This window comes from Diospyros lotus, unplaced genomic scaffold, assembly GCF_014633365.1.
Source record: "Diospyros lotus cultivar Yz01 unplaced genomic scaffold, ASM1463336v1 tig00002464, whole genome shotgun sequence".
NCBI lineage: Eukaryota > Viridiplantae > Streptophyta > Magnoliopsida > Ericales > Ebenaceae > Diospyros > Diospyros lotus.
In genome coordinates this window covers 1-15,508 of record NW_026267110.1, presented here as the reverse complement: position 1 = coordinate 15,508, position 15,508 = coordinate 1, and the positions used below count along the sequence as shown (strand labels likewise).

The 15,508-nt window shown below is 39.0% G+C and overlaps 1 protein-coding gene across 1 annotated transcript; it reads right to left on the bottom strand.

The window, feature by feature from the left end:
- Positions 1-1,674: 1,674 nt before the first annotated feature.
- Positions 1,675-6,222, bottom strand: LOC127793449 (fructose-bisphosphate aldolase 3, chloroplastic-like). The gene is made up of 6 exons (XM_052324178.1): positions 5,829-6,222; positions 4,453-4,722; positions 4,043-4,152; positions 3,764-3,854; positions 2,692-2,961; positions 1,675-2,211 (listed from the first exon to the last, which is right to left on the bottom strand). The coding sequence occupies exons 1-6, from the start codon at positions 5,994-5,996 to the stop codon at positions 1,933-1,935; spliced, it is 1,188 nt and encodes a 395-aa protein (XP_052180138.1). The 5' UTR covers positions 5,997-6,222; the 3' UTR covers positions 1,675-1,932.
- Positions 6,223-15,508: the final 9,286 nt, after the last annotated feature.

The following is a 15,508-nucleotide window of genomic DNA, read 5'->3' as shown; positions in this document are numbered from 1 at the left end:
AACAATTTTAGCTTTATGTTGACCAACGATTTCAAGACTAATTTTGAAAATTACTTTAGGAGATTCTTTTAAATCATAATACTTGTTTTTGCAAATCTCTATATGTAGAAGAATGAAATTAACTTGGTTTTCATTTAAACAAAATAATACTTGATATTGAAATTGATATATATTGAAAACTACAACCTTGACTCATGATTTAGGGATTTAGCCAATAGATATTTTTCATCATCAAAACTAATATACAAAAAAGGTGCAACATTATTGAGAACTATGGACTGATTAAGTTCACAGGACTCGATAACTATGCCAATATCTAGTTTTGTGCGATCGAGATGAAATCAAAAAATCTTCCCATTCATCAAAAACTCTTTTGAATCAATCATACTCTAAGCAAGGGTTTTCCAATCAAATACCAACAAAGATCACATAGGATGTTCACCTCACGCTTAAGGTCAATAAATTCCATCAGCAATCACTTGCTTCCATTGTCTATTTCTTCTTGAAAGTATTCTATGATGGATTAAAGGATAAGACTCAAGTTTTCAATCCTATCCAAAATCAGAATTTAGAGTTTTTTGAGTTGAGAAAAGTAAGGGTATAATGGTTAATTTGTAATAATTTTTAACAGGGCAGTCTTTTCTATTTTTAAAATGTTAGTGATAATTTTTGCAAATATGACAAACGTCAAAGGTGATTATTACAATTTATTCTAAATTTTCATATCCAACATTTCTATAAAATTCCCGTATGTTACATCTAATGTCCCTCAAAGAAATCTTATTCTCCAATTTTTTTTTGGTTTAACTAAAAACAATTTGGAGAATTGCAAATCAATCTTATTTAGTGAACTACATTTAATTGTTTAAAATTAATTTTTAATTTTATATTTAAGAAAACTAATAAAAATGTAATTTTCAATTAATTTAAATACTAAACTTAATAATTTTAAATTAGTTTTTTTTTTTTTTTTGTGTCATTGAAGTGATGTATCATTTAGTCTGTTATAGATTTTTTTTTAATTTTAAAATGCTAACATAATTGAGTTTGTTGTGATATTTGAATTTTTAAATTAAAATAAATAAGTAACTTTTTTATATAGAAAATAATTATCCCTAGCCTGTCCGAGATTACCTCTTCTATGCTTAACTTAGCAATGCTTTAAGGAGCCCGAGGAAGATAAAGAAGAAGCAATGTAAAACTAAGAAGTAGAACGAATTCTACAAGAGTACCATTGTTACTCTACTCTTGGCTTATATATCCAATAAGTTGTCATTTTGCTTGCTGGCCGCTCCATATTGGCCTAATCATTGGGATGATTGTCCTAGTATCTAGATGGAATGGTGACCGTGGTGCGAGGAATGCTCGATATACCTAATCATTGGAATGGTGATCATGATTGTCCTAGGTAGATAAACCTAATTAAATCCTAATTTAATTTGGATTATCTTCAACAGTGTGAATTGAAAAGCTAGGTACATCTACTTCCTTCACTTGCAGCCATCAAATTTCGTGTGCGTGTGAATGAGGCAGTAGTAGAAGGGGAAATCTTTAAAGCCTGACTTATCTACAGGGAAGAAAACAAATTTTCTGGGAAGTATTGAATCCAAACCAATTGGAGTACCCACCCTCATTTACTGGATTTGTAGTCGGTAGCATCTGTACATCTCTAACTTTTGAAGCAAATCTACAAGATTGTAAGAATATATATATATAGATAAGCGCAAGACGAATGGATCCGTGTGCCCCATTTCAATAACACACCACCTTCTGGTTGCAGTTTGAAATTATCCTTTCTCACCAGTCATTATTCCAAATGAAACCCAAAGAAAAGGGCAAAAACAAGCCTATCTAGTAGCTGAGATTCATAGCTAGCTAGAGGGAGGTATTTGTAAAAGGATTGAAAGTTCCTGCTAGACACGGAGCCATGGCTTAGTAAGTGTAGCCCTTGACGAACATTCCCTTCTTGGCATCCTCGCTCTCGCCCTGAGCTGAGTACCTTCCGAGCTGCGCTAAGGAGTTTGCTTTTGCACGCACCAAAAGGGCCTTCCGTGCAGCTTCAACATTCTCGGGGCGCCCTTGCCAGGTCTTAAGCACGGTGTTTTGAAGTGCACGTGCATAAGAGAAGGAAACATGCCAGGGGTTGGGACTCTGATTCATGGCGTTTAGGTTCAGTGTGGCCTCCATTTCAGATTGTCCTCCCGACAAGAACTGCAGAGTGAAAAAGGGTTTCGTTTCCAAAAATCAACAGTATAACCACAAGTGGAAGTCAACTGGTAAGGGTTTGGAAAAGAAAATAGCATTCACACAGTGATTCAAACAGAAGAGTGAACTTTTGAAGCTGTCTGGAACTATATTGTCGTCATCTCTTACAGGGCTAGCTAGAAGTCCCAGGATGAGATGTTAGCCCTTTCCAAATCAATTCACTGAGAAATAAACTCAAACTATCTAAATGAATCTAAACACCAACAATATTTTAGCTGCAGTTTTGGACAAAGTTATTTCAAGCCAGAATACTTTTGGCCCATAAACTGCTGCTAGAAGCATGGTTAAGTATAAAAAATTTGAATGGTGACATCATTTTGTTAACAAAATACTGAAAATGAAACCTCTTCAAACTAAGATGGGGCAGAAAGAAAGAGAAAGTACTGAAACAAGTAAATTTATCAGGAATAGTTGAAGCATTTGTACCATGATTCCTGGAACTGCAGGAGGTACCCTCCTCTTAAGCATTGTGAGAGTATATTTTGCTATGGTCTCTGGAGAAGCTTTCTCCTTGTGCTCAGTCCCAGGGGTTACCATGCTGGGCTTAAGTAGGATACCTTCAAATATAACATTGTTCTCTGCCAAGTGGTAGAAAACTTCAGCCCACACCCGCTCTGCCACCTGAAGGGTCCTTTCAATAGGGTGATCCCCATCGAGAAGAATCTCAGGTTCCACTATAGGCACGAGACCATTGTCCTACATGAGAAACCACAACGATTAAAAGGATCAAGGAAAAGAAAAGAGATTAAGCGATTAGAGTTATTAATAATATTACATTAACACGCATTTACCTCCATGAATTACTTGCTAGTTAATTCAGTTATAATTGTCGATTACATTGACCATGCAAGGGCAACACAATATTCTAGCAAAATCTTCAATGGTCTTAGCAAAGCTGAGATATAGAAAAAGCAGATAACATCTGAATTCTACCCCGGCACAATCAAGCACAAAATGAAGAATTCAAGATCAGAACTTAATCAAAGAAATAATTTGTCAAAAAAGTCAACCACTTCAAATTTATGAAATTATCTCACTGTTTAGTCAATTCCAAGCATGAACAAAGAGCTTCTAATTTGAATCAGAGTCTAAATCAGAGTGGAATGTGAAATTAACATGAATTTTATGCATGCTTTCAATTAATTGCTTTTCCCATCATTTCATCCATTCCCAACTTGATTATGAAAAGGATTTTATTTTTTTAATCAATGTGGTTAAAGCAAGAAATTCTTGAATCAAAAGCCACGGTTTTAGGAAAAAACTAATAGTGAATCCAACTTATCAATAACGTATGATTAATTTCATCCACCATAAAGAAAAAGCTACAATTTCTCATCTGTTCCCTTCGGAAAATCAATTAGAGACATCAAGAGACAAATTCAGTGGAGAAGACAGCGTATTAGTAAAGTATTTTTTACTCCATAAGAAAATAATTAGCACATCCAAAACGCTCACAGATGTGAGTTTCCACACACACACACGAACAGAGATGGCATACCTGAGAAATGGAAGCATATCTTGCAAGTCCCCATGCAGCTTCTTTCACAGCCAAAGCAGAAGGACCGCAAGGAATGCTGACAACCGTGCGCCTATATATTGACACACAAATGAACTTGTAAGGCATACATCCACTTCACCTGAAACAACTATCCTATCTAGCAGTAGCCAGCAAAATTAACACAGATCTCTTTCAACATCAACTGAAACCATTATTTCGAGCAGGAAGGTTTGATAAAGATCTCACATGGATCAAGTTATCAAAATAAAAAATGCTTACCACTTTGCAAAGCGAGCACCTTGCTTATAGTATTCTGCAGATCTAGAAGCCAATCCATCTAAACCTTGGCACCATGATTCATTGTTGGATCCTGGTAGCGGTACTAAACCCTGGAAACAAGTGTAGAAATGGGAGAATTAATTAATAACAGAAGAAAGAAATTAGAAAGTTTAGTTATGAGATGGAATGATTTGGAAAACTATTAAACAAGACAAAAGGATATAATTAGAAGTTTAGTAATAAGATAAAATGATCTGGAAATCAATTAAATGCAAAAAAATTATACAGTTAGAAAATTCAGTCATAAGACAAAATGGTTTGGAAAAGAATTAAACATGAAAAGGGATATAAATAGAAAGTTTATTCATAAGATGGAATGATGTAAAATTAAACATGAGAAAAGGATAAACCTTATCAACTTTGATGCCTGGCACAATATTCTGCTCGTGCAAGCAATCAACAAACTTCTTCCCATCTGTTGTTGACTGGTAAAGTGTCTCCTCAAAAAGAATAGCACCAGATATATATTCACCCAGGCCAGGGGTAGTCAGCAAAAGCTGCCTATAAGCCTGCCTGTTGGCTTCTGTATTGTCCAGCCCAATAGAGTCCAACCTCTTTCCGCAGGTGGCATTTGATTCATCAATGGCAAGGATACCACGACCAGGAGATGCAATGGATTTCTACACCAGTAATGAAGAAAACAACAGCCAATAAGTATCATGTCTAGCATCCATGCTGTCAGTAGCATATAAACCATTTGACAGCTTGATAAGGGACCAATCATCAAGAGCAATTGCAAAAACCAAAATTTGGGGAGGGATTTTTTTTGTAGCATAAAACATAAGAGTTCTCTGAAATTTGAGATATTATAATTTAATGATAGGTTCCGAAGATGATAGAAGATTGCAATATTCTCAACAATACATAAAAAAATCAAAACACAACAGATAATGATGAAAAGTTTTTGCGATTAGAATAATTTAGACATATGAGATACTCGTACCAATCGTTGAACCAACGAGGTGAGTGAATGGAATTGGAAAGGGCTTATAACAAAATTTCGTCAGATAGACTTAGGCATGATAGGAGATATGTAGCTTTATAGAAGATATAGCCACAAAGATGATTGGAAAGTTAAATTTTATGCAGCTGAGCCAACGTAATGAGATTAAGGTTTGTGTTGATGATGACTCCATGGAAACAAATGAATTGAAATGAGTGGCTCTTATTACGTAAAGAGGACAGAACAAATTTCAGCTTGCTTGTAGCAGTTCAATAATAATAGAACAAGATTTTGCTGCTTTAATAAAACAAGATTTTACTACGTAAAACTGAATGTTGTTCCAACTAACTAACATGCGCGATTTAACAAAAGGTCAAAGCAGAACCACTAACCCATCCACACATGCCAAGCCATCAAACCATGATTTGGATCAACCATTTTAGTTAACGGAATATGTTTGCGAATAACACAACACATGCGGCAGCTGTGATCCGATCCTTACTCGTGATTTCACAATTATCTTCAGTCCACTCTAACCAATCTAAACTACCCAAGCAAATTCGCGTTGTATGATTAATCAACTTAAAGTAGCTAAAACCCGAAGAAGAAATTAAAAGAAAAAAATCGGATGAATCACAGATACCAGATTCCAGAAGAAATATGGCAAAGTCAAAATAATCAGAAAAAATAGCAAAAGCAGGCATAATATATATATATATATATATATACACACACACACACAACTGTATATGTATGCAGGAAGATGCAGGGGAAATAACTAACGGCGGTTTTGACGAGTTCTTCGGCGTAAGAAGCGGCGCGGACGACGGAGACGCGGCGGCGGGTGGCTAAACGAGAGGAAGATCCGGGGCTTTGATTGAGGGATTGCGGGGCGATCCACTGCGAGGACGACGCGTTTAACTTCACCAAGCTCGAACACGCCATGGGCATGGATCGATCGACAAATCTCTCTCTTTCTTCTTGTCGTTGTTGTTGTTGGGGATGGTGGTGACTGATGTGGCTTATAAACAAAATTGGTTTTGGTGTTTGCTCGTCGTGGAGTCCGCCCGTTTGCAATAAAAAAGGCTTTGGGTTTGGGTTTGGGGTCGTTATAAGACAGAAAACGTGCGGATCAACCAAACACTCCGTCAAATCAATCTTTCTGTTTTTCCTTTCCCAGGACACTAGCTGCATCGACCAAATCGTCCTCAAGATATAACACGCTTGCAAAGCGGGCTATGGAATATGTTAGATTTGAGTTTAGGAAAATAAAATAAGCTTAATGCTATGTTGGAACTCGACTCACATGGGTCTTGATTATTAAATCTCTAGCCAGAAGTCTTTCGCCATCTCTCGGCATCACTTCTGAATAAAAATGTATTAAGTCGTACCCTTTAGTCGTCTGTACTAATAAAACGAAGATGCTTCTTTATCAATAACATCTAATTCTCTGTCGCTATTGTATCTGTGTCTCCATGGAACACTGGTGGTCAGAAAGTCATGAAATCCTTTAGTAATTGGCTCTTGGTATCCGCCTCTACAACTGGAGTTGTTGGAGCAACTGGCGAATCGCCTCTATTGCCTCCTGCTTTTTGTGGTACTTGTGATTCCCTTACCTGATTAGTAATTAGGGTATTTACCACTCTCATCAATCCTGCTAATATGCCTCGCATCTCGGTCACTCCCTGCCGTAGATCGCTACCAGACTCTCCTGGTGTGCCTGGTGTGGACACTAGAACCTCGTCTAGAACAGAAACAGCCTGACTGCGAGTACGAGATCGTCCATTTCTATAACACCCCAAATTTCTTGAACGTGTTATAACTTAGGATTTCAGGAATATAAAAATTTTTCATATCACAATAGCTGTCATACATCACACAATATCCCAAAAATCCTAATTTACACCTTCTTAGCTTAACAAACCCAATAATCGAATAGCTAAGACAAGCGTTAAAATCTCGAATGCGGAATCTAAATCGAACCTGATATGGTTCACAACCATAATACTTTATTTATCATAAATTTGTTCAAGACGTCTACAAAATATATTACATGAACATCATCAAGTGATAACCGAACATCTTAAACATATCCAAAATTACATAGGTTTGCACATAAACAAAAATATGCTAATCATGCTACAGACGGTAATTTAAGTTAATTCTTCAGCTACCTCATTTCCCTTAGAGCCGCTCGTCAAACCTAAAACGTTTGAATATTCCAGGGACATAGTCCAATTAGAAGATGAATCTTCTAGTGAAAAACTCCAAAAACAGTTTATATCGATGCATGATCAGGTATAAAATGTATGAGAAGACAAGGAGAACTACTCCGAAGTGCCTCGTGAACACATTAGCCTCCTCTAACGAGAGCTTTCTCAATGGCGCACGCATAGCGCCTCTCGGGAGGTCCCTAACCATGTCACTTCGGCCCGACCTCATAGCACTCATGCAAGCACCACATTCGTTGTTCCTTAGGCTCACGGTCTTCCATACGAGAGCTTTCTCGATGGTGCACGCATAGTGCCTCTCGGGGGATATCCGACTTTTGCCCTCAGCCAACAACAAATAGGTACAACAGTATGGCCACACGAATTTTATAAATGCAACAGTTAAAAAGCCAATAGCATATAATTTTCAGAAAAATACATTTCATATATGCAACATGATTTCACGTAAGAGAATAACAAACGTTTATGTATAAGAACTTCACGAAACACGTCTCATGCAATAGAAGTCTCTCATAAGAGAATAAAAAATAAGATTTGGAGTATATGAGTCTCACCTTGTTGGTTTATCTCTTAAACGGTATGGTTTCACTGCAAACGACCTAGGTTTATGCAGAAAACACATGTTTGGGTAAATTAAAACTCAAATATTTTTACATAGGATTGAAAGGTATTAAATTAGGGGTATAACTAGAAAATTTAGAGAAAAATAGACCCCTCATACGCCCTAGAAAGGCGGGCCACGCGCCCTCACGCGCAGCCATTTTCCGGCTCGTGTAACTCACGAGCAGGCACCAGATTTCGGACAGCAACGCCTCATTTTTGTATTTCGGCCATATCTCCCTCGTTTTAACTCCGATTCGACCCCCGTTTGAACCTACACGACCCTCTCTTCCCCCTCTACAGGATTATCAAAAAAAGGACTTACCTCACTTTTTGCTGACTGATTTTGGCAAACTCCGGCGAAGACCCACAACTCCGACGAGACTCGTTCTCCGCTGCTTCTTCACCGCTTTCTTCCCGCCTTCTTGCCGAACTCCCTTATCTCTCTCTAGAGCAAGCTCCTCCTCTTAGAGTGCTTCACTCCTCAAACTTGCTTGGAATGATTTGAGAACAACCCATGGTTCCTTTTTATAAATTTCTCCAACCAATCACATTATGCCACTTGTCACAATCTTAGCCATGGACTCCAAAGACTCAAACCTATAATCGAATGGCTTTTGAAATCCAAAGCTAGAATGAATTTAACTTTTGAAATCCAAGCTAAAACCCCAAACTTCTTTCAAATAACACTTTGGCCCTTATTTCAAGTCCTCAACTTCAATATTTTACCACGTAAGCTCTTAATTTTTATCCTTATTTCGTTTGGATAATTCTCTAATTACAATTACACCCTCAAACATCAAATTTATCGAGATACTTAAAATCCCAAAATTAATAACTCAATATATACAATTTTTCGGAAGCCCCTTATCATCATTCGGTCTTTTTAGGCTACAACTTAGCTTAACCGAAAACCATTTCTGATTTGATTTCTTTCAGTGTCATAAATCTCGTCTCGAGATTCTTGTCAAAAATATACCTTTAAGCTTAGGTATCTAAGCTCTAGGGTACTCCCTACGACTTATTCAGTCACTTGTTGCCATTTCAAACATATTTTCCAGTATTTTAAACTCACTTAATATACGTAACAATTTCACAAAAATATGGGGTGTTATAACTTCTATTACTCATCTTCTTGCATCACCACTTAAGGTTAGAATACTGTTAATCAAGTCAACTTATCTAATTGACGGACAAATGTCCTAACTCTACCTAACATCCTATGTGTGTACGAGAGACAGCTCAAAACACCGCTATAATACCAATACTGTAACACCCCTCTCTCCTAGAACTACCTGAGAAGAGGCATTATGGGGAAAATAGAGAAAATAAAATAAACTCTCTGATAAATTGAATCTAAAATCATCAATAACTCAACTGATCAAAACTGAAAGCGTCTTAAACAATTGAAATTGAACTCTGAGTCAATATAAACTGAAAACTATAAATTATATCTAAGGGACAATCCCTCAACTGAAATATAAAATAATCCTAAACTGACAAGACACTATAAACTAACAAAACTCCCAGGCATCTTTGATCTTGAGCGACTCCACGTACACATACTACTGTCCACTGCTGCTAGACCCCACATTTGGTACTCTCCCGCTAGGACCTGGAATGGTGAAGATTACAAGGTGAGTTACAAAGCTTAACAAGTAATAAGTTGGAAAAAATGTAACTGAAGCTGAATCGAAGAATATCGATATTGATAAAATACTAAATATCCTTGTACTGAGCGATATAATAATCGCTGAAAAATTGTATTTACAAGATGTAATGAACATAGACTGTAAATAAATACAAGCATGCAACTTTAGATCATAGACCCATACAATCTGATAATACATACCTGACTGATTTGAATTCTACATACATAAAAACTGTAAGCATATACTATGGGTAATATGCCCCTAGCTCCCTGATCTTCACCAGATGTGTAATGCCTCGCTTTTTCCAACATAAACTTTGTATAAATCATTTCTCGACAATCCCATTTTACCTTCTCAGCATACCAAGATAAGAATCAATAAGTTAAGACAGTTAATTATCATAAATGTGGAAACAATAATCGAAAACCTGATATGATACATACCGAATTCACTTTATTCATAACATGGGAATTGTATCGTAGTTTAACATCATGTCGTTAATACTTAAATACATGTGTTGTTGTCAAAATACAACAATTAAAATTTGTGAGGCGAGAATGCTGGAGCAGCAGTAGTGCGAAGCGAACAACTGGTAGGTGTCTACTTGTGGAAGTGCGAGTCAGGTAGCTCCTGTCTTTGATTATCTGGCTGAGGTCTGGAATAAGCTCTCGAGAGTGTTTTTGGTAGCGGGTTAATTCATCTGGGAGTAGCCTCTCTGCTGGATGGAGCTCTTGGTTTGGCCAGTGATCTAGCGCGAGATTCCTACCAGACATCCAAGTTTGCTAGGAGACCTAGGCACCGAATCGTTTAAGGAGTCAGGTCTAGCCACGAAGGCATAATACCGAACTCGAACGAGGGATTCGGGTGAGTCTGCGGGCATAGGTGTAACGACCCGCTCCCACTTACGGGCGCCACTGGTAAATAATCGACCGGATTACTCACCCGACAAACCACAACTGAAAGGTTGGACTATGTTTTAACAGGAAACGCCCTAGGTGGGAACTAGGATTCGTCCTTCCCTTTGCTCCACTCAGGAATCAGTCCCAACCTAAACAAGAAAACTCAGCGGACCGAGACCCAAAACCCGAGTGAGCTTCATCTCTCTTCAGCTCGCCTCATAGCAAGCTGGAGGTGACCCAGGCACAAAGCTAGCATAACAACACTTCGCTGAGTATTGGGGATTTATGAGAACATACCTCGTTGATCTTTACTCGATCCGAACTTAGCTTCAACAACTAAAGCCACATATACATCACGCAAACTCACAATTATTATCACATTATGATGATTACAACAATTAGATACATCTAACGCTCAACAACGAATACATTTACTCACAAGGGTATACATACACAATGCCACCTGGCTACATACAAGAGATAATAAAATACACCATTCGGGCAACACTACTAGTTGCCACAACAGCCTCCCGGTGTCATCCCTGCTTGCATATGGTCTTGCATCATCTACAACATGAAGTAAAACCTTAGGAGTCATAAAGACTTAGTAAGGGTGCAATACATGTAAATATGAATATAATCATGTTTATGTATGACAAATGCATGCAAATGAGGCTAGCCCATATCATCCTCACAACCCTCCAAGGTTTGAGGCATTAACCTATCAGCTCTCACAACACTAGTTCTCCTTATGGCCACAGGTACACTAGATCTTGCATCGCATAAGATATAACCACTACATGCCAATGCAACATAAAAATATTATCAGACATATTTACCAACTTGCAAGGCCACCTCCACATGGGGTCGTCCCTTACCTAGCTCGAAGCCTCATCTCTGCCTCGACGAGAATGCCTGCCCGAGCTCCTAGCTCTTCTAGGGTCACCGCCTCCCCGGTCGAACCTAGATGCAAATACACACAAATCCAATTCCATTAACATCTGGCATTAAACTAATGCCCTCAACTTCGCCACACACACCATCAGAACCATCCATTAACAACTCAACAAAATAATACCAACCACGGCATAAACCAGCCATCAATAATTTTCCAAACAACCCTGACATAGGGTTTAATCCAACAAATAACTATTTTACATTAACTCGCTTAATGCAAATAACTTGGGAAGAAAATAATAATTTACCTCGACTCATCTAGGGAGAAAAGCAGCCAAACACCCATACCGGCCTTTCTTTCTATACTGCCCTCTTACACCCAAATCTCCATTTCGAGCTTTCGGCATGCTCCTTGAGCCCCAACATAATTTCTAGAAACTTCTCCAATTTTTTGGCTATTTTTCCCAATTTTCCAGCATTTTCCCTTTTATTTTATTTTTCTTTTTTTTTCTTTATTTTTCCCTTTCTTCTCCGCGCCTCCGCTGCCCGCGTACTATTCACTATCTTCTTCCTCACGCAGCCACTTCTTCCTCGCGATGCCGACCGCTCCAAGCCTCTGCCAACCGTGGCCGCCGGTCACCCCAACACCACTGCACGTAGAGCTACCGGCCATCGTCGCCTCCGGCGGGAGCCACCACAACCGAGCCCCCCTGCGCGTAGCCAACTGCCATGGCCGATGCCTACCTCCGCTGCGGAGCCGCTGCCTCCACCACGAGCTGCTGCAATCTGCCATCGCAGGCTGTTTCCTCCGCTCCCCGCGACCTCGGTGAGCCTCCATTGCCGACCCTTAAAGTTCGGCCCGGGCTGGATACCCATCACCGAGCAGCCATGGCCGCTCTTCGCATCGCTGTTGCGACCGGTCGCCCACCAGCCATCTCCTTCTCTCGATCTCCTTCCCTCGCACACGAACTATCTCTCTCGGCTCAGCTCTTTAATCTCTCCCTTTCTCTTCTCTTTTTCACTTTCTGCTCTCTCATTTTCAAATTATCAAAGGCGCCCCGTGAGGAAGCTTTAAGGAAAGCTTCCTCCTCACACATGCATATACATATATATACAATTTACATATAAAGCCCCACTAACTTCCCATAATTTCACTTAAGGAAACATAATTGCACTAGGGAATTTTGATAATTGCTCATAGACCCTCCCTAGCTTAATTTAACTTTCAATAAACCACTTAAATTCGTGATTTTCCAAAAACTAATAACCAACACTTACTTAGGAATATCGTTTTTTTCCTTGCGCCTGCATGGGACCTTTATTCGACCCGAAAACGCTTTAGGGTTGCCTTACTCGCAAAACCGGACTACCCTTAGGGTCCCCTTAGCTTCCCAGAGGTCCCTTACGATCATTCAGTATTAGCACCCACTCGAGTTTATAAAGAATTTATTCCGAAAATTATTCCCGATCGGACTGCTTCTAGCGCCATTATCCTCATCTCGAGACGCTCATCAATCTCTTGCCCTCTTCCCTGGACATCCAAGTCCTGAGTCACTCCCTGCTGCCAATTCGGCAATTTTATTAATTAATTCCTCGAGATTGACCCTTTGGGCTTCCCGGACCACCCGAGGTCCTTTCAAAATAATCAAAATTTATTTATTTTCAATACCATGTAATACCGGGTATTACAATAGGCGTCGGATTTTCTAGCGATCCCAGGCCAACTCGTGGTCATTGGCACCAAATACCCTTGAAAATCGTGCCCTAGAAATACCTAGCTAGAAGACAGTGAACAGGACTTCCAACTTTGGTAAAATCTAGACACTTTGAATACACTTTTACTATTTTCGTGAATAGTCATTGGGATTTAAGACTGACTTTGGCATCGGAGGGTCGTCGCGGGAGAAGATTCCCGCGAGCCTTCTAACCCATTTTTTGAGTATCAGCAGGCCAAATCCTTGCAGCGAGACCTAACGGCGAAGGCTAAAGCTTGCAGTGAGAGCTAGTGGCAAGAGCTAGTGGCGAGAGCTTGTGGTGAGAGCTTGTGGCAAGAGCTAGTGGCAAGAGCTTCTGATGAGAGCTTATGGCAAGAGCTTGTGGCGAAAACTTGTGGCAAGAGCTTGTGGCGAAAGCTAGTAGCGAGAGCTAATGGCAAAAGCTAGTAGCGAATCCTTACGGCGAGCATCCTAACGGCAATCTCCCTTGAGGCAACATCTCTTACGGCAACCCAACTTCACTCGACACCAAGCTCGAGTGGATCCCACCTCACAAATTTTAATTATTGTATTTTAGCAACAACAACATGGAGACTCATTTATGAAAGATAACAACTAAATACCTCGAATAATAATACATAACGTACTTACATCTAATAAGTATTATCCTCAATGGAACATAAGACTAAAGAATATATGTCTCTTCATGATGAAGCAATATAGCGAAACCACATGCTGAATCCATCAGACACGTCATCACATGCTGTCACATCTCCACCACTTCCTCGCCTAAGCTGTAAGTCCTATTTGCAACGTTTGAATGTTCTAAGGACATAACCTAATTAGAAGATGAATTTTCTAGTGAGGGTTAGAAACATGATACATGAATGTATGATACAATAACATGAATAATCATATGCCCTATTATAACTTCCCTGTCCCACCAGCCCGACACAGAACCCTAGGCAGAATCCCGACCTACTTTTAGGATAATCCTAACGTTGTTCCATCAATTGCCATTGGGGAATTACAGCTACACCATCAGGGCGACATCCCAATCCCATGCACGAGTATCAATATGCCAATAATATCGTGTCATGTGAAAATTATGACTTTCCATGCAATAGTATATTAGTAAATATGACAAAATGATAAACACTTTCATGAGTATCATGCATAATATAAGCAATCATATCATATACAAGCTTTTTGGGGAGAACCACTCGCTATTAACTTAAGATTCAAACTACCTCGAAAAGCGTATATTGTCTCGATTTGCGTGCTAAACCTCGAAAGTAGCACGATCACCCCAATGTGAGCCACAAAGCATCATATTCATCGTATTTATTCAAATAAATATTAAACCCTAGTTTTTCTCAATTTATTTCTATCTTTCTTTATTTTTCTCCAATTTTTTCTTTACTAATATTGCAAAATAAATACCTACTTGAATATTTTCCCAAATATTTGTCCACAATAATTTCTAAAAAAAAAATTAGAAAATATTAAAAAAAGTTCCAGGACTTACCCCTATGGCATGTGCCTAGGCGAGTGGGCTGTGACACACCAGCGATGCTAGATCTCCATGCCACCTTGATCTCCACTTCCAGTTGATCACCATGGTGTATTGTTTGCTCAAAAAACCTATTGGAAAGCCTCCTATCGGCCGACCAAAGCTTCGGCCCTAATGTCTGCTTCTCTTTCCCGGCCAAGCTTCGAACACCCCTCAAACCATCACGAAAACTTACAAAAATCTCCAGAATCCTTCCTCTCGACTTGGGGAAAAAAATCCCCTTATTCATTACCTTCAATTCATCCCAATATGAGAGCAAATTGAAACCTAACTTCTCCCAAAACCCTGGCCAATCTTCCCTTTTTATAGTTAAAATCGACCCACAAAATGACCAATCTTGCTTCATGATGGCGCACATATTTTATATTATTAATCCCTCTTATTCCATCTTCATTGCACTCTATTAGGTTATTTTATTTGTCTTGTGTTTATTTTATTTTATTGGGCTTCACACTATTTTTATTCTTATTTGGCAGATTTGGGCCGCAGATTTGAGCTATTTCGATAGAGGCGCAAGTGGGCTTCGCAAGGTGGATGGACATCGAGTTTGAAAGAGGCAACCATACTTAATTATGGGTTATGGGAAAATTTAGAATCCATTGGGCCCTTTTTAATTAATTAAATTATGGGCCATATGTAATAAAAAAACCCTAAGCCCATTTAGCCTAGGTTTTTCTTTTCCAAAACCCTATAAATAAGAGCTAGCTAAGAGGCATTAGGGTGGCCGATTTTAAAGGATTCTCACGGTTTCAACCTAGAAGCTATGGAAGGCTAATTCGCTTGTAATCTACTAACATTCCTGTACCCCTTGCCCGGTTTGAGTCTCGGTCATATAGTCAAATCTGGTTTGGAACTCGATTTTCATGTTTTTACTGATGATTTTGTTTCTTTTCCTT

Bases quoted from the DNA above. Each gene is read 5' to 3' on its own strand.
- LOC127793449 (XM_052324178.1), bottom strand. From the start codon at position 5,996: ATGCCCATGGCGTGTTCGAGCTTGGTGAAGTTAAACGCGTCGTCCTCG. The intron at 4,153-4,452 runs GTTTATCCTTTT...ACTTGTTTCCAG, and splicing joins CAGGCATCAAAGTTGATAAG to GGTTTAGTACCGCTACCAGG. The intron at 2,962-3,763 runs GTATGCCATCTC...TTTCTCATGTAG, and splicing joins GATATGCTTCCATTTCTCAG to GACAATGGTCTCGTGCCTAT.